At 49.4% G+C, this 19,910-nt stretch overlaps 1 protein-coding gene across 3 annotated transcripts in view; it reads right to left on the reverse strand.

Moving 5' to 3' along the window:
• Window positions 1-19,910, reverse strand: part of BTBD2 (BTB domain containing 2) — a 25,041-nt gene continuing 5,131 nt past the window's right edge. For all 3 annotated transcript variants that reach the window (XM_086862440.1, XM_086862442.1, XM_086862441.1), the window contains 8 exons: window positions 17,724-17,843; window positions 14,298-14,454; window positions 10,573-10,678; window positions 9,574-9,771; window positions 5,809-6,001; window positions 4,206-4,293; window positions 3,122-3,268; window positions 1-2,620 (listed from right to left, as the gene is read on the reverse strand). In XM_086862440.1, coding sequence (XP_086718566.1) covers window positions 2,459-2,620; window positions 3,122-3,268; window positions 4,206-4,293; window positions 5,809-6,001; window positions 9,574-9,771; window positions 10,573-10,678; window positions 14,298-14,454; window positions 17,724-17,843 — 1,171 coding nt within the window. In that variant the 3' untranslated portion in view covers window positions 1-2,458. The remainder of the gene's footprint in view (window positions 2,621-3,121; window positions 3,269-4,205; window positions 4,294-5,808; window positions 6,002-9,573; window positions 9,772-10,572; window positions 10,679-14,297; window positions 14,455-17,723; window positions 17,844-19,910) is intronic.

Here is a 19,910-nt window from a genome sequence, read left to right on the forward strand (position 1 = left end):
TAAAGACAACCTCCATGTCTTTATTGTTTTCCTATTTACAAATCACAAAGCTGGCCAAAAAGCAGAGTGTGAACACGGGACGAGAGCATCGGATACATTCATCAAATAGCACAGGAGCCGGGCCGGGCCCGCTCTGCTCGGAAGGTGACGTGGTACAACAGAATGGCTCATACTTCTGGGAACAGGCATGTCCAACAAGGAATTACATTCATCTATCTACAAAAGCCAGAATTGCATCAAACTGCGGAAAAGCCGTAAGAACAGAAGTTGCTCAGGTGTAGTTCAGAGTTTGACTCCCTCTGTGACAGGACAATCTGCCAGATCTGCCCCACGCAGGGAGAGCAGGAAGGTGGGATTTGGGAAGAGAATTCACGTAACAAAATAATAATGAGAACAGAACTTCCAGGAAACAGCCAGCGGGAGGCTCCCACTGCAGCTAGGCAGGGCCAGCCCGAGCTCTGCTCTTCCCAGAGCCAAGTGCACAGCTCTGCTTCTCTCAAATTCCAATTATTCCGCTATTTCCACCTGTACCTGACACCCCGGATCAGACCCCCCCGGGGAAGGTGGGTCCAGCAATGACGTTCCCACCACCTTTGGAAGAGGGGTGGTGACAGGAGTGGGCACAGTCACAGACATCCCAACAGACACAGAGCCTGGGCTGTGAATCCATCTCACTGTTTGCATTGCACAGAGTTGGCTCCAGTCTCCAGGTCCACGGACCCAGGGTTGGGGATTTTTCTATTTTTTTAGTACTGGCCATTTTAAAACCATCCCACCTGGAAGCAGGCAGACAACACACAGCTCACACCATCTCCCTGAAGCACGGAGCACACCCTGGCCATCTCTAACAGCTTCTGCTGAGTAGGTGCAGAGCATTCCCAGGCTGCTGCTGCACGGTTGAGGAGGAGACTCCAGCCAGCACAGCCCCAGGATCCTGGCTGGAGCAGCGGGAGGAGAAGCAGCCCTGTTCCAGCCAAGGACAGCCAGGTTTTGACTTCCAGCAGTGAAATCCAGTGGCAGCAGCTGCCCAGAGTGGCAAAGGCTCCGTGTGCTGGAGCAGAAGTTGGAGAAGGGGCCTTGAGGCAGCACACGCCAGCCAGTCCCACGCAGACTCCAGCGGCTCCGATCTTTCTGCCAGGCTCAGTTTAATTCCAGCTTCCTCTGCAGAGGAGGGGAGGAAGAGTCTCATGGTCTTCACTCGTGGGCAGTGAGGGTGGGGCTGGTCAGGCAGCCCAGGACCAGCCACCGTCTCTGTGACAGCCATGGGGAAAAGCAGCTGGCCCCGAACAGGTACAAGGGGTATCTTCAAGGTCACCGAGCTCCACAGCTCAACAGGTGATGTTTGTGATCTCCCTCCTGTGCCTGGCCAACAGGCAGTGTGCAAACACACACCAGCACGGAGAACATTCCATGTTTTCCTGAACCGTTTGGTAAATCCTTGTCCATCTGCTGCATTATAGGTAACAGGCAGGTGCACATCCAGCCTCTCTTCTTGCTTCCATCAGCAATGCACAGGAACAGAGGGAAATGCATGGAAATGCACACGAAAACTGGGAATGCCTGGGAAGAGGTGAGGCAGGTGCCCTTGCACTTCAACTGAGAAACCCTGGCACTGTGCAAAGGTTGATGACCAGTAATGACCAGTAACAACAGAGCTGGGGCTGCTCAGGGGTGAGCTGAGCACCCCCCAGCACCTGGGACGTGCCAGGGATTTGGAAGCAGCACCACGGGGACTCAGAATGCAGGAGGGCCTGCCCGGCCAGGCTGCTGCCCCTCACCGCTCTGCAGGGAGGTCACCTCGCTGCCACCGACCGCCCGAGGTGAGGATTGTCACAGATCCGTGAGAACAGCAGGAAACGCCGCGGTCCCTCCAGACGAGCTCGGATTTGAGGTCTCCAAGCCTGTGTAGTGCCGGACCAGCAAAGCCTCAGGGAAAAGGCCACTTTCCATGACTTTTGAGGGCGGCTCTGTGTGCTGAGGCTGCTGGGAGGGAAGGAGGGAAGGTGCCGGGCACGGGCTGGCCAAGCCCTGCAGTCTGGCCTGGCAGGGGCCACCCAACCCTGACCGAGTCTGTCTGCAGGACCATCTCCTCATGGCAAGTGAAACCACAACCAGAGCCACTCGTTGCCTCGCTTCTGACCGGTGGAAAAGCATGTACATTCATTACAGTCCAAAAAACGCACGTTGTTAGATAGGGTTAATCAGGAGGTGAAAAACAACAAGCCACAGACAACCTACGAATGGTACTGGGACACCAGCTGGCCTGCACTGGGACACCAGCTCACCTGGCACCTGAGAGCAGCAGCAGCACTAGCACAAGGCAGGACACGAGCTTTGAAATGGTTTCACTGAGACCTTTGGCTAGTGTGGCTCCAATTGGTGTGGTCAAACTCAGCCAGAGATTTAGTTTGGGAGGTGATGGGGAAGAGTCGAGTCCAGGGTGGGCTGGGCAGTGGCACTATGTGTAGAAGATGATCTCTGGGATTTGTCCATCCTCCACGGAGGTGCCGTTGTTGTTCCCAGCCGCGTAACAGAACGTAAAGCAGGTTTTGGCTCCCGTTGTTGGTGATTCGTGGATCACTTTGCGCAGTCCTTTGGTTCCATAGTGGGAATCTGGACCCTGCAGGGGTCACGGAAGACAAGAACAGGTCAGGACCCTGCTGCTGCCCAGGCTCTCTGGTGGGTTTGGAGCTGTGGAGATCTCAGTTCCTCCCTTTTCCTCCTGGATTTGTACCTCAGGTATTCTGAGCTCAATCTCATCTCTATCAGAACTTACCACTAATTTATCCAAGTCTCAACAGCTAAACATGAACTTTTTGAGGCCACTGCAGCAGGCTCTAGATTACACACCTGCAGGACCGACAGCTCAGCTGTACACACCAAAAAAATCACCCCATGCCCTCCTCAGTGAAACAACCCTGTTCAGTGCTGTGAACTGAGTCAAAACCCAGCTCTGAATGCTGATGGTGAACGAGTTCATGGCAGCAGCAGGTCACACAGAGACCTTGGAGATTGCACCACTGGCCTAGAAGGACACAGAGCAAAGCCCAGGTTGCACTGAAGACCTAAAGGAGATGCCATGCCCTCACCTGCCTGCACCTCACCCCACCCCGTGTGGTACCTTTAGAGTAGCACAGGCTGTGTAGTTGACGTTGGGTAAAATCTCAACGGGCTCCTTGAACATGACCCGGAAGGTGTTGGATGATCCGTCACAGCTGAAGCCGGTGTCGTTCTGCCCCAGGACTGTGTTGCTGTCCGTGTGGATGATCTGCAACACAGGTTTCACCTTTCATCTGCAGGGCTGGACACTGCCTGCCCTGCCCATGGCAGCGTCCCTGAGCTGGGCAGAGCCCCAGGCACTCCCAGGTTGACCAGCCCTGTGATGACTGCACTGTCCATTACTCGTGTCCCTCATCAGTGCTATGGTCACAGAACCACAGAATCCCACATTTGGGTTGGAAGGGACCTTAAGGATCATCCATTCCAACCCCCCCTTCCAGGGGCAGGGATTCCACACACTATTCCAGGTTGCTCCAAGCTGCATCCTGGACTTGAACTTCTAGGGGTGGGGCAGCCACAGCTGCTCTGGGCTCCTCTGTGCTCACCACAGAGCTGTAGGCTCAGGTCCCAGACAGCCCAGGCCACCCCCTCCTCACTCCCAGGCTGGCAGAGCCCTGCAAGCCCACACTGTGCTTAGACCCTTCTCCCCAAAGAGCTCAGAGCAGCAGGAGGAGCCCTGACAATCAAGGAAGAAATGCTGACAGCCTGTGCTCATCACACCTGCCCTGTGTGCTGGAGTAACTCTCCTGGGGACAGTGACTCACACTGGGGTGGCACAGCTGCACCCACAGCAGGCACACAGCATCCACAGGATCCACCTGACTTTGGACAAGACCCTGATGGACTTGAGACAGCCGAGTCTCCCCCAGCCTGCTCGGGGTGGGAAATCATGAACAGCTGCTTCCCAAACTGCCCCAAAGCTGGGAGCAGACCTGGGGAGATGCTGCAGTGACGTGTGCAATAAAATCAAGAGCAATAATCCTTCTGATCCCCAGTGTCCCATCTGGCCCTTGCTACATCTGCCAGCACCCCTGCCCAGGGACACACACAGTCCCTCTGAACCTCAGGTTTTGTTACAAATTCACTAAAATTTGTTTGTCAGCCCGTAAAACAGCCAGGATTTTTAAGGTAGCAGAGAGAATTACCTGTATATTTACTTGGTAATCCGTTGGCCCGTGTATGGATCCGTATAATCCAAACCCAACTACAAATATCCTTTTGTTTACTGAGAACCTGCAGGAACAGAGCAGGAAAGTCAGTCCAAACTTGCCACTCCTGTACTGCTCCAGTACAAAGCTGATACACAAGTATCTCCACTTGTGCTGATTTTACATCTATGACTTAATCAAACCTACACAGATTTAAGTGCAGCCCTTACTAAGAGGTGAAACCCTGCACAGAAACCATCAGCTGCACACTCACACCTCTGAATGGCCCAGTGGGCTTGTGTGAAACACAAAGCTGCACAATCCCATCACCAAATTTCAGGGTCCAGGCCCAGGCAGTGTTTCCAAGTTGTGGCAAAACATCAGCATGCCCAAACACCCAGGGCAGCCTGGGAGTGTGGAACGGTGCCCACAGTGCTCCGTCCAGCAAACACCACTGGGTATTTCACTGCTGAGCCCTGGGGAAGTGTTCATGTGCTGCTGGGTATTTGCTACATTCCAAATTCACCAAGAGCAGACATTAGGATTCAGTCACTCCTGCGTGCAGGAATCCTTGCTGCCCAAGGAAGAAGGGGAAGGGTATTTACCCCACTACAGCTCCACCTTCTCAGGCAGCAGAAGCCTCAGTGCCTGCCATGCTGCCAACTGCATTTCTTCATCCATCCACCAACTTTTAGCCCTGTTGTGTTTCCAGAACAAACACCCGGGGCAGGCTGGAAGCCTGTGCTCTGCAGCCAGCATGGAATATTCAGTGTTGGAACTGACCCTGATGCTGCAGAGGCTGAACCTGAAGTCAAACACAAGCCCCAAAAGGTGTGTGAGTGTTGGAGGTGGGAGCAGGAAATGTTTGGAGCTGACAGCCGTTTCCAATGCCAGGGGTGAATGGACCAGATGATGTCACCAACAGCTCCAGTGCAACAGAACTGTCTTAAAAATTGTGAGGAGCTTCATTGCTGCGAGTCCCCTTCCACCCAATATAAACATGAATCAAGAAAGAACCAAGGCCTCCTGATTCCCTCCTGTCTTGCTCATTCCCTGGCCACACAAGCCTTGCAAAGCACTATTTTCCAGCCACACCTGCCAGTCTCTGTCACCATAACTGGGCTCTGCTGGTTCTCCACAAGCTCAGGTCTGAACAAACTGGGTGTCAGCAGAACTTTATCCCAAGCCCTCTCTACAACAGTAGAGGTTAAGGGGCTTCAACAAGTCACACTGACACCTGGAGCAGGGAACAACCTGATGGAGCACTGGTCCCCCACAAAGCACGGCAGGGGGATAATCGGTGACAACTTATTTATGTGACCCTAAGCTGCAGAAAGCCTTTGGGGGATTATTTCCCTCCCTTTCCAGGGGCCTGTGCTGGGAGCCACGTTTCCTGGAAACCTTGGCCAACACAGATGCAAAGTGGCAGCAACATGCAGGTCAGTGCATCAGGGGATGGTTCTGCCCAGCAGAACACCTCCCCTTTGGGGCTGGCACAGTGGAAGTCGGGGTCTAACACAGAACCTCGCGTGTTTAGAGCTAAAGCAGTGGAAAGCTCAGGAACGCGAGTCCAGGGGTGGGAATGGGCGCGAGAGCTGACCTGATCCTGTCACTCGTCCCACTGTACCCCCAGCGGCTCTCCACCTGCTGGAAGCGGCTGATGCTGCACTCCTTGCCCCGCAGGCAGCACCGGGGCCGGTCGATGAACTCCACCCGCGGCTTCGGGTTCACCGTGAAGTGCAGGAACAGGCTCACCACCTCCCGGTCCGTCAGGATCCCCGACTGGGCAGGCCCTGCAGAGGGGAGGGAAGTGGCAATGGTGTCAGCCTTACGGAACCACAGAGTCCTGGAATATTCTGTGTCAGGAGGAACCCACCGGGATCACTGATCCAACCCCTGGCCCTGCCCAGACCCCCCAACAAGCCCACCCTGAGCATCCCTGAGAGCGCTGTCCAAACGCTCCTGGAGCTCTGGCAGCCTTGGGGCCGGGCCCATTCCCTGGGGAGCCTGGGCAGTGCCAGCAGCCTCAGGGGGAAGAACCTTGCCCTGAGATCCATCCCAAGCCCTGGCACAGCCCCAGCCCTTCCTGGGCTCCTGTCCCTGTCCCAGAGCAGAGCTCAGCCCCTGCCCCTCCGCCTCCCCTCGGGAGGAGCTGCAGTCCCCGAGGAGCCTCCCCTCAGTCTCCTCTGCTCCAGCTGAACGAGCCAAGTGCCCTCAGCTGCTCCTCAGAGCCTTCCCCAGCTCCGTGTCCCTCCTCTGGACACTGTCCAACACCTTTGGATCCTCCTGATCTTGTGGGCCCCAGAACTGCAGAAGCAGAAGGAATCCCTCTGGAATTTTCATGGGGAAACAAGCCCGACTTGCAGCTGGGAACAGACTAAACCCCCATCCCAGATGGGATCCCAGAGGTTTATCAGGATATTAAATCCCAGACAAAGGTGCTGCCCTTTACCCACAGTGTAGTCATGGGCTGCAGAGCCTTCTCAGAACATGGAACTGTGATTAACTGCCCAGCTCTATGGAGCCAAAATACACTGGGCTATCAAAAAAACCCAAAAGAATGCAGCTGAACCTTGTCCCACTCCTGGAAATGATAAGATTGGTAAGAAACAGGGATTTCCATACATTCCCCACCAGTGGTTCAGACATAACAGAGGAACATGAGGAGGAGGGAGAGGGACTCTTACACAGTTACCATCAACTCAAAAAGTTGAAGAGTATTTTCACTCAAGACAAAGGTGGTTCAGCTCATTCCTTCAGGCATTTAATCCACATTTTGAATTTTAATACCTTTCTTGTAGAACCTTGGGGAAAATGCTAATGATTTTAGCAAGAGCTGGAGTACGTTCTCATCTTTTCTCCAGTAACAAGTGTTTTTTCCAGAGTGATCATAAAATCACAGAGTAGTCTGCGTTGGGAGGGACCCTAAAGCCCATCCAGTGCCACCCCTGCCATGGCAGGGACACCTTCCACCATCCCAAGCTGCTCCAAGCTCCATCCAGCCTGGCCTTGGGCACTGCCAGGGATCCAGGGGCAGCCCCAGCTGCTCTGGGCAACCAACTCAGTGATGCTAAACTCAGTCTTTGCAAACTACTTTCAATACTTTCAAAAATGAAACTGGATAAAAATTAGTCTGTCAGCCTAACATTCAAAAGCCTCTCTACACCTATTTGCACAAAGCTTTGAACAGAAACAAGACCACGGAGTACAACAGCAGTTAAATGCTCTTTAAAGTGGGGTGCAAATGCCCACCTACTTGTAGCTCCAAAACTACTTGTAGCTGATTAAATTCAGCATGATGTTACCCAGACATAACCTGGTCCACTGATGCAATGGGGAGAGACTCAAGAATTCAAGGAAGTTGACTCCTCAAAAGTAAATGAAACGTTGGATACTTTGTTCAGCAAAAAATCGGCCTCACTGATCGTGTCTGAACTTATCCCCTGTTGCTGCAACTCATTTCTGCAATGTTTCAAATTACCTGCTCTAAGGGGAGGGAGGGACACATTTGCCAGTTAAAACATCTTCATGCAAAGCCCCACGTTTGATACCAGATTATACAATAAACTGGTGAAACCACTGCTATAAAATTCTATCTTCTTTCGGCTTTTGGGAGAGAGGGATGTGGAGGAGAAAAGGTTCCCCTCTCCTGTCTCTGCTCTGATCACCACAGAAATCAAAGTCACTCAGAAACTCAGAAAAAGGACAAAGCTGAAGAAATTCCAAGTTAATTCCTTGTTTAAAGAACAGCTGATCATTGCAGTCCCCCAGGTTTGGGGGTTTTATTCAACTTTTAGGTTAAAGTGGATGGAGAAAACTTAAGAATTCCTCTTAAAGCACAAAGGTCCTAGTGGGACAGGCAGTTTGTGACAGACAACATGGGAAGGGGCACTGGCACTCCCAGCTCAAAGCCTTCAACCCAAACATGCCAAAATTAACACTTTCCTTCCACTGAGAGAATAATACAAGGTCATAAGGAAGGGTTGAAAGAAACGGGATCTGCAGAAAAATGCAAAGATCTCTGCTTCACTGAGCAAGCTCCTTCTGAAGAAATCCACATCCCTAAGGCCACATCACAGCTGTGACAGGCCAAGCAGAGTGGGGACCAAGTCTGAAGCACAGATTTTCTCCTTACTGCCACCCTCCTCATGTGGGAACAGGGACATGAAGGACTGACCAGCTGACGCCAGCGCTGCCCTGAGAAGTGACCTGCAAGGGAAGGGGGTCAGTGCCCCTGTTTGCTTCTGTGTACACAGCACTGCAGCCTGGAACAAGCTGCAGTCTGGAAAATGGCTCCACTGTGTCTTTTTAGCATGAAAACTATTTAAGCGGATTGCCAGCTTCCAATCCCCCGGGAATCACCAGAGGATGAAGTGAAAGACAACAAGCAAAGAAAACAAAACAAGGCAATCTATAGTCCAAGCTGTGAAATGAGTTAGACATCTTTGTGGATCAAGATCTTAATGTAAACTTGAAAAATGCTTTGAGACACAGACTAAACAACACCAAGCCTGTAGCTCAAAGAACATTTTCAAAGTCTTTTGGATATGGGGCTCTGCTATGAAAAGCAACAGCAAAACAGGGCCAACACCACCACAGGCAGAGGATGGGCAGAAACATCCCCATTTCTCTTTGGGAACAGGCTACGATCAACACCAATTATTTGCAACTCCATTAGCTTTGTCTATTTCAAATTCTCAGGATGGCTGGAAAGGGGAGCAGGTGAACCCCAGTTTGGATCTTTGCTCTCAGCTGAATGGGACAGTAACCACCCAAGCATGCTGTGAGAGCCAGCACAGCTGTGATCACCCTGCTCCTCCCAGGGGAGCACCACAGGCTTTAAAACGAGTGAATGAGCACAGATGAAAATGGCATTTAGACACGAGATTTTGTAATCGCAGAATCACAGAAAGAGTGTTGGAAGGGACCTTAAAGCTCATTAAGTTCCACCCCTTGCCATAGGCAGGGACACCTTCTACTATCCCAGAGTACTCCAAGCCCCGTCCAGCCTGGCCATGGACACCTCCATGGATGGGGCAGCCACAGCTGCTCTGGGAAATTTGAGCCAGGCCCTCACACCCTTATACTACAGAATCTCCTTCTGATATTCAGTCTAACTCTGCCTTCCTTCAGAAGGCCATTCCCCCTTGTGCTGTCACTCCAGGCCCTTATGAAATGTCCCTTTCCAGCCTTCCTGTAAACCCCTTTGAGGGGCAGAATGCGGAAATGGGGAGGAATATGGGGGAAATCTCATATTTGAAACACAACAGAAGACACAGAGAAAACCCTCTTTCATGTGACTTGACTCCCTGTAGCTGAGGAAAAGCAAAGACCAGGATTGCCAGAAACACCTTTGTTGAGTTACCTGCTGCAAACTCCTCAATAGTCATCAGTGGGAAGCGGATAAGGGAGAGAGCTTTGCCCAGAACCTTGCGCTTGTTCTCTGGAATCACCTGGAGCTGCTGCCGCTGACACTCGGCCTCCGACCAGCGCACCACGGCATTGAACAGGCGAACCTCCCGGATCCCCAGGGTGTCCCTCTCCAGCACTGCCACCAGGGTGTCTGCAGGGCACGACAACAGGCACAGCTTCAGCCTCTAACCCCAAATCAGCCCCTTTCACCTCGTCAGGAGCACCCCACGCACAGCCAAGGTAAAAGAGGAAGCAGCTGAACCAACAGCATCTCCCAAAAGTGCTGCCTGCAGCCTCTGAGGAAGATTTATCTGCATATTCCATCAGCAAGGAACTCACTGGAGCAGCAAACAGAGCCCATTTAATTGGCATGTTAATGCAAGTGCAGGAGGATGGATTGCAACTTGCTTGACGTCAAATTTGGATGAAACAAACAGCCTGAAAACCAGAAGGTGACCCGTGCCTTACCTCCACAGCCCATCTCATTAGAAGAAGGTTAAAGCCTGAATTTTAATGTTCAGTAACTGTGCCCAGCAAGTTTGGAAACTGCAGACGGTAATTAAAATAGCCAGTCCTTGCTTCCAAAAACACAACACCTTTTTAACTCCAAAACCTCACAAAGACTTGGGGAACAAAGCCAACTCTACAAAAAAAGACAAGTTTACACCCACCCAAAACCTGCCAACATCAACACAGGAAGCAGGCTTTGTGTCATGCCCAGAAAACTCAAGTTGCACCAAAGTAAGCAGATTCCAGGGTATTTCTGCAGGCAAGGCAGCAAACTCTCTGGCAAATTCCCTGTCTCCAGCCACTTTGTGCCAGAGACTATTCAACTGATTGCTCTAGAACAGCCAAGCCACAAGTGCCAAGCATTATTAACCTGTAACAACTTTGGAGACAAGCTGGTTATGAAAGCAGGGAGAGTGAGAGGGAGGGGTGGAAAAGAGCTTACCCAGGTCAATGTCTGTAAACCCCTCTGCATTGATGGCATCTGAGGTGTTCTTGTCTATGTTCTCCAGGCACAGGCTGGCCAGCTGGGGCTCATCAAACAGCCGGGCCTAGGCAGGAAGGAGCATCATTAACAGAAAATACATTTTAAAGTTTACACTAAGAATCCCCCTTCCCCTGCCACAGCCCATCTTCATTAGCAATACCATGCCTGACTGCACCAGGAATCCACTGGGCCTTTCACAAGCAGTTAAGCATGACAAGGCAAACACTAGAAAATTCTGTGTTTGGCAGCAGCCCTGGTTCAGCTGTGCATGTCTTCAGGCACGTCTTTGTTTTAACATGGCCTGGTGCAGGCACCAATCGTGCTTTCCAGCACCACACTGACCCTGTCAGCTGAGCAGAGGCAATTTTTACATCCTTTTTCTATTTACAAGAAAGCTTTGCCCAGTGACTCCAGGCCTGCTTGCTCTAGGAATAATGCAGAGGCAGCTTATTCTGTAAGAGCAGCCACACTGATCTTGTGTATTAGCAAGAAAAAGCTGTAGCAGCAGTGCCTGTGTGTCCCGGGGAGCCCTACAGGGTACACAGCCTGCTTAGTGCATTTCCATGTTTTGCACAGAAACAGCTATTCTAATCCAGTTACCTCAAAGAATTTGTCCCAAAATAGGTTACTATTCCAAGCAAAGCCTGTACACAGCCTGCAGAGCTGCTCAGAATTTCTCTGCCCAAATTAAGTGAAGCCTTGTAACAACTCTGCTGCCATTTCAGATCACCCTGGACTGCCAGGTGTTACCAGCCCTACACCCAGCCCAAGCAGAAATGGGTGGAACACATAAAAAACACTAAATGACCTCTTACTTCAGCGCTTTGGTTTTGCTGTTTAGGAAGGAACTGCCTTAACATCACACCTAACAAGAATACACCAGACTTGAACTCACTGCCACAGGTAAGGTTTTAAACTCGTGTTTTGGGCTGGGAATTCCATCACTCAGGAGGCACCTTCAAGCATCTTCTGCTTCACCCCTGCTTGTGGCATGCAGAGCTCAGCAAGGCCAACCTTTGTGCTGAGACCTCAAGTGCAGGAAGCTGAAACAACAATTTCTCAGGGCCCAGGGAAACTTCAGCCGTTGTCACCTGCTCCAGGGGCTGGAGTGCTGCCAGTGCCTTTACACTCTTGGCATCAAGAGCTGTGACTGACTCAGACTTTACTACTGTAGTGGCTCTTTGGACACGTGAGGACTTTGATGCCTTGCAGAGCTCTCCCCCACAGCAGCTCCAGGCAAGCTTTATTTCCTTGCTGATCAAAGTGACACTTGGATCTACGTCTGGCATGAGAGAGGATCACGGTTTGCTACGAGGCACAATCAATTAGGAAAGCTGTTTGCCTCTGATATTTCTGCCACTGATCAGCAGTTGCTTGAGACAGACAGTGACACAGCTGCTGGACCAGCAGATTCAGCAGACACACACAAAAGGAGGTTTGGGGCTCTGCCTGGGATCACAGGCTATTGGGCAATGCCTTGTACAAGATTTATCTCAGGTCCGTAATTTACTGAAGAAATTGTTGGTTTGATGCAGTGAAAGCAGAAAACAGGTAGGTTTTCACACTGCAGGACCAGAAACAAGAGGGTTGTGAGAAGAGATCCTTTCAGTGAGGTGCAGCCAATCATCAAGATCAGGCACGATTCTCAAGCCTCAAACATCTCAGACTTCATACAGAGCAACAGTGAACATAAAACTAGATGGGAATCACCACTGATAATTAATCAGAATGGACAAGCCATAAACAAAAGGAATCAGGAGAGCCTTTCCCCATCTGGCATTTCACCTGCCCCAGTGCCAGTGACAGAGTGCCAGGCAGTATTTTGGGTTTGGTACCTGAAACACAAGGATACTTTCCTCCTTTGCCAAAGAGCCTTTATGACGTCTAAGGAAGTCACCCACCATACACCTAAACATTACCTTGCCAAAGCTACAAACTTAGGTGCAAAGACACAGGAAGCCACAAAAAAATCTCTGCATAAGGAATACCACCAAAAGCCAAAACCTCTAACCCATCATGAGGCAGTGGCTAGCTTAAGATGCCTCCCCAAAATTTCAGTCTACAGGAATGATCTGTTCCCAGCTCCTGGCTAACAGCTTCTGATCTTTCAGATGGCAGCTGCTGAACCCAAAGAACAGGAGAGCTGCAGCCAAGGAGCTGCAATTGTCCCACCATGCATCAGATGGGAGCACACATTTGGCTACCATTTCCCACTCAAGAGCCTTCAAGTCCTGAATCTGTTTCTGGGAAGTGCAGTGTGGATCCCCCCCATCTCAGGGGCTGCCTCATCTGTTCATGCACGTGGAAGAGGGCCAGGTTAAAGAGGATGTGTAAAGACAGCCATGGAGTGTTGCAGCAGTAGCTGAACCCAAGCAGTGACAAGTGTCTACAACAGCAGTGTGACATGGAACTACTTTGAGAACTGATCCAAATATTTAAACTCAAAAAAAAAAACCAAACCCAGCCTAATCCTGAGCAAAGAGCTCTGCAGTGGCTGCCTCAGGCCAGCACTGCTTCAATATCTACAGAACTGCTGGTGTAGCCACTGCCACCCACATGGTACCTACAGCCAGAGCCTGAGACACACCTGTACTCCTGACAAGGGGGAAAAGTCCAGCAGACAGGAATGCTGGGCAAGACAGGCAATCCCTCAGAGCCAGACCACTTTAATGTGCTGGTTCACAACTCAGTGCAGCTGGGAAGCTCTGCAAGGTCTATTTAACATCAGACATCACAGCAGCTTTCCTGAGCTGGCTGATGAGAAACACCCCTCCAGAGCCACTCCAGTCTGCCCATTCCCTAAAGAATCTCACACACAAAGGCTGTGTGTTTCTTATTCCTACAGCTCCCAGAACAGTGTGTCCCTGGCAGTGCCAGACTGCACCACACAGGTGACAGCACTGTGGGTGTCACCAATAGGGCATCAGCTGTCCAGGAGAGAGTGGAGGGACCAGACAGAGACAACAGGGCTGGGAAACAGGGATGATAGTGATGCTCATTTAATCAATCTGGTTGCAAAGTCTGATCTTTTCCAAACTTTGTAAACATTGTCCCCTACTTTGCTGCTTCAAGAGTCAAATGGAAGGTGGAGGAGCCCAACCCTCAGAGATTGGATCAGACCCAGGGCCTGGAACAGCTGCTCTAACACTCTGGGTCTGTGAGCCTTCAGTGCAGGAGGCTGGGCTGGAACAGGCTGAGGAAGAAAGCACCTTGTTCCTTTCCCAGGAAAATAAACCAAAGCACTCATGAAAAGGTTTTCTTTCACCCCCACTACAGGGAATGTATTGCACAAAAGTCCTTCAAGGAACGGCTGAGCAGCGAGACACAGCACTGAGAGAAAGCTCAGCATTACCAGTCCTGATTCTGTAACACACGGAAATCCTCTCATTCCACTTTTCTTCTTGGCAGATGAAATCCTTCCACCCTGTTAACTCCATCCCCAGCTCACACTCTGGAAGGAACCACCTGCCACAGTGAAACAGAAAGATCTGAAACAGCAGCAACGTTTGCTGTATTTTCTTGTTCTTTGTAAGAACATGCTCAGCAGTGCTGGACTCCTGTGAGGAAGAATTCAAAACAACCCAGAACTGCTCCACTTTGGATGATCAACTCTGCAACACCCAGAAAACTCCCATTTTCTGACTGTGCTGGACTATGCTGAAGGCAGATGATCACAAACTCACCTGAGTTAACAGCATGAAAGCGTTGTCTGCTCGGAGGTTTTTTTTAAGAAACTCCACACAATGAGCTTCAAGGGCTGGAACTGCATATTTCTTAGCTGTGTAAAGTGTTGTCATAACAGTCTCTGGTCCAATCTGAACTTCGTCTGAGTAAAGAAATCTGAAAACATGCAAACAAACATTGTTATGGTGAATTAGTACTACCCTGTTAATGGTAAAACCCCTGCAATTCATAGAAAACATGTTTGTGCCTTTGCCTGTCATCCTGGTCCATTTCCTCTGCTGGAGATCGAAGGGTTTTCACATCCTTTCCACTGACTCTGGTTTACCAAGTTCTTGGGGTATTTTTGTAACAGACATTTTACAGTGTAACTTTTAACCGCTCAAACTGCCTTGCATCCTACCACCAGTGAGCTCTTGGCCTGTTTCTTATACCAGGGTAAAACAGTCTCTGGCCAAGTGCACCCCTTAAAATTCCTATTTTTGGCTTTTCAGTTAGAATAAACAAGGACAATGATTCAACCTTGCCTTCATCCCTCGGTAGAGAAACTTCATTTTACACTACTAATTCAGAAGTGCTGAGAAGCCCTCAGACATATCCATCCACTGCACATGAGGTGCTCTACCCACACTCCCCTTTCTCATCTCTTCACTTTATAGATTGAACTGTTTAATTTCATGACACAGAAGTTTAAGTGCAGCTCACAATATAACTTCAGCATAAAGCAAGAGTTAATTGCAGTGAAAAACAAGGACTGCCATGCTTTAGCAAAGCACCAGCCTTCACTGTTGGGCCAAAACAAGGAAGCACATTCATGACCTGAAAAACAAAGGAAACCTGACTGAACCCCCGCATACCTGAGCTCACTGACCAGAGACGGCAGGAACTGAGAGGCTGAGCTCAGTAAAACCAGTGATGCACTGGTGTTAGGCTTTATCACAGAATCCCAGAATGGTTTGGCTTGGAAGGGACCTTAAAGACTGTCTTGTTCCAGCCCCTACCATGGGCAGGGGCACCTTCCACAGGTTACTCCAAACCCGTCCAGCCTGGCCTTGGGCACTGCCAGGGATCCAGGGGCAGCCCCAGCTGCTCTGGGCACCCTGTGCCAGGGCCTGCCCACCCTCCCAGCCAACAATTCCTTCCCAATATCCCATCCAGCCCTGCCCTCTGGCACTGGAAGCCATTCCCTGTGTCCTGTCCCTCCAGGCCTTGTCCCCAGTCCCTCTCCAGCTCTCCTGGAGCCCCTTTAGGCCCTGCAAGGGGCTCTGAGCTCTCCCTGGAGCCTTCTCTTCTCCAGGCTGAACAGCCCATGCAGCATTTTTTTTTACTGCATCTCCTTTAACCAGTGGAGCATTTGCCAGTCACGATATCAAAGGCACAAAGCACAGAGATGTAATATTGTGTTAACTGTGCTGGGCATTCCTATTCCAGGGGATGTTTTGGAAACTCCAGCAGTTTCTTGCTCTGTGTTTCTCTGAAGGGGACACAGCAGCAGGTTGTGTGGCTGCTACTCCTGGAAGCTTCATGCAGCAGCAGGGCTCTTCCAGGGGGATGCCAGGCAGCATTCCCATCTGCAGCAGAGGAACTCCTGCTCCTCCAGCTAGAGAAGACCATGATGCCATTCAGGGAAGCATCAACAGTATGATCCACAGGCAGGGAAGCACTCTCACTGCTGAAAGCAGGCTTTTGTGCAGCTCCAGGGCACTTGTCAATAGCAGCATCATGCCACACGTTCATCAATGTATTTTGCACACATCCCTTCCCATCCCCATTTGCACTGAGCAATCATTTCTATTCCAAGATTAAAAGAACACAGTGGCTCTAAAACAAATTATTTGTTTACTTCAGTGACTGTGTCAGTATTTCTGTCTACCACAGTCCAGTGTGCACGAAAACAACAAGAGAGGCTCAAACTGTGAAAAAGCCCAGTACAATTTAAAAGAACATTTATACTGTCATCAGTGTTCTCATCTTTGGGTTAACATGAAAATAATAATGAAAAATAATCTCATACACAATTACAGCAGACCTATTAAAGGTCACTAGCCCACAAACTCCATCAAAATCCAGCATCCAGATGGGACCTTCTGCAGAACATTCAGGGTGGGCACTTTGTCCCTGGATAAGCCCCTGATCCTACAGCATTAGATCATGGCTTGGATCAAGTCCAGAGACATATGTAAGGATCAGCTGCCATTCCAGATCAGTGTTTAGAGGGATTGGTTTTACTCCAGGAACTCAAAGCCCATACTTGGTCAGCTTTCTCCTGGAAGCAGCACCCAAACTTCCTCTGGCACATTTAAGCTCTGAGCATTTTAAAAGCAATTTAAAAGCTCAGCTCTAGATTTAAGCACCCAAGATGTCACTGGACCATGGGCACAGCTACTGCAGCATAACTGCAAGCTCAGAGTCACTGAGGTAATCCACCAATGATTTCTCCCATAAAAAATAGAAATATTTTTGCTGAAATCCACCTAAAGTCATCACTTTGTCTTTTGAGATGATGGGTCTCTTCTGAAATCCCTCTGTTTAATCAAGTGCTGAAATCGCAGCACTGGCAGGGAAACAACAGGATTTTTGCCTCTAATTCACTGGATATTTGGGCCTCACTAAGACTTAAAGATAGTTACAAGCTCTGCACTCCAGAGAGATCCACATGGCTGACAGGCACACACCAATTAGAGGGATTCCCCACATGCTGGTGTCTGCTTTAAAGAGAACTAAAGGGGAAGGGCTCAGGGCTCCAAATCATTTCTGGACCTTCATTCTAGCCCAGATCAATTTTAAAATATTCCAAGATAGCACAGGCAAAACCAAAGCACTTTCTGAAGGTAAAGCAAAAAGTGTGCCAGAGCTATATATAGTGACTGCTCCCTGTAGGAAGCGAGTGGGGAACATGTCAAGAGCACAGGACTGGAAACCCCTGGAAGTAGGTTACAGAAATCCTATAGAAACAGGACAATGACTTTCCATCATCCATTCAGGATTGCTGCTGGATGTTGTACAGCACCAGCCAAGCTTAAAGGAATTGGTGAATAGGATGTTACAGCCCCTTCCTCCTCCTTCTCCAGCACACAGAGTTGCAACACACACTGGAAATGTAAATTCAAACCCAGCTCTCCAAAAGAAGAATAAAACCCACACAAAGGGTGATATCACATGGAATGGCTGACATTTATTACACACCCCTGCTTACCTGTTACAACTCGTTCATGACCTAAGCAAGCTCCAAGTATTTTTAACTTACAGAGCTTTCAGAAGATCACTTTTCCCCTCTTCTCTCAAAGAGCATTTGGATGAAACCAAATCAATTAATGAATAAGAGGCTATAATACAGTGGCCCATAATATATACATATACTTTTAAAACATTTTTTTCTACACCAAATCTGTGTATCCCAGTTATCCTGGGCTTTAGAAGCAGCTTACTTGAGCAGAGCTAGGAAGGCAGCAGGCTCCACGTCAGGCAGCTCAATCTCTGTGGAGGTTGTGGCCATCCCACCATTAAACATTGCATCAAAGACAGCGCTGCCCACGGCCAGCACGAACCTAAGGTGGAAAAAACAAACATGCAAATAAAACCTTATGTTAAATCATATTATATTCCAAAAAAAAAAAACCCAGGCTGGTTGCTAATCCCCAAAGCCACCCTCAGGGAAAGCAAATCGTTTGTGGAGTTAAAGCACAAGTGTTTTGCAAGAGCAAGGAGGGTCAGGCTTGCTGCTTCTTAACTGCAAAGCACCAAAGCTGCAAGGAACTTCCTTCTGAGCCCTGGCATACAGCACGGTAATGGTTCCCCAAAGGCCAGATTTTGGGAATTATGGAATAGAACACACACTGCTGCTTTGTAAAGTCCCCGTAGGAGCCTACATATCATCCCAAGGTTGAGAAGCAAAGAAACAGCAAAGTTAGGGAGTTCAAGTTCTTCCAGTAAACAGAGACCAAGTTTTGTTGCAATTCCCCACAGTCACCTACTGGAAACATTTATGGAAAACTTGTCACTGCACACTACCCATCCTCTTCCATAGGCCCAGGCACACATCTTTGGTGACAGCAGAGCAAGCTCCCAAAACACAAAATTGCCCCAGCAGCAGCACCAGGAGCTGCAGATCCCAAGCCCTGGCATGGGAGCTGCCCTCCCCAGGCATGTTGCTGCATCTTTCCACGGATGGATAATCTGCTCTGGGCTCAGCCCAGAGCGAGGAACAAACCTCCCCCAGAGCAAAGCAGCACAGTGAGGTGCACACAAACCCTTCAGCACTGCTGGGAGCTTACGTGGTAATTACTGGCACAGAGAAGGTCATTGTTGGCTCTAAAGAGACTGGAAGCAGGAACTTGCACAAAACAGGTTTGAGACCAAAAATTTATGTCCCAGCACTCCCATGCAAACAAGATGATTCCAACATCTCCTGTTTTAGGAGGAGGCCCAGGCCTGGGCTGCTGAGGAGCCTGTGTATATTTAAGCTGCTGTACCTGCCTGAGGACTTAGAAAGCCATTGTGAGAACTTTCCTGTTCAAAAATGCAGAGATGAGCTTTTGCCATGAAGGATTCCTGTGTCTGCCACCATGCAGCTCCCTGAAGTTAAACTGAAGGCCACAGCTCAGCAGTGTGGGGAAGCACAGCAGCCCTGGCTGCTGATGACTACAACCACTTCTCTACCAACTATAAAAAGGAAAAAGCTGGAATATTCCTTGCTGCAGTGGTTTGATGCACACTTCCACAGAAGCAGCAAAAACTGCAGGCAGAAATCCATACAAGACAGCAGGCATGGGGCAGAAAACTCCAGCCCAAGAAATGTATAGCACTAAGGGGGAATTTCAGTCAGATTTAATAGGAAATGACCTTTTAAAAAGTAGGAAATTTCAATTTAAACAATGTTTTCATTTTCTCACTTTTCACTCCCCTCCCATCCAGAGGAAGCTTCCCAGGGATACAATGGAGTGAAGCTCCATGGATGTGCCAGGCTCATTTGCTATGACGGAGTTTGGCTGACGAGCTGGCTTATTGTTCCTGATGGGCCCAGGGAGCTCAGGACAAACCACAGTGGTTACAAAAAAATATACACATGCATATTTCTGTCAAACCATTCTCAAGAAAAATGTCAAGAACAAATAAAAACCTTCCTCACAATACCAGAGCTGCCAGATGAAACAAAAATCCTTGTTCCTCCCAAAAGCAGCAATGGTGGCAAAACAATTGCTGGCTTTGTCTGATACTAAAAATTAACATATATTAATTGCACTCTCAAATTTTCATTCTCACAGCCAGCACAGTATAGGGCCTCAATGAGCAAGAGCTTTCAGAAGCTACTTGAAAAGGGCATTCATTTAAAAAAACTCTCAAATGTTTGCTTCCATTTCAGTCGGGGACAAATAAGTTGGATTTTGTAAACTGCTGAGCCCTAATAGGATCCTGGGAGGTGCCAGAGAAACACAGGACTCCACATTTTAATTTCTCTTAAAACATTAAGAGAACATAATTAACGTAAGAAAATCCCTCTGTATCCAGTGTTTTCTTACTCTTCCTAGAATGCATTTAAAGCTGCTCTAAAGACACTCCAGGAAAAGCAGGGATGCACACCATTCCTCCTACACAATCCACCAGCTTCCCCCAGC

This window comes from Cyanistes caeruleus, chromosome 25, assembly GCF_971803275.1.
Source record: "Cyanistes caeruleus chromosome 25, bCyaCae1.hap1.1, whole genome shotgun sequence".
NCBI classification, from domain to species: Eukaryota; Metazoa; Chordata; class Aves; order Passeriformes; family Paridae; genus Cyanistes; species Cyanistes caeruleus.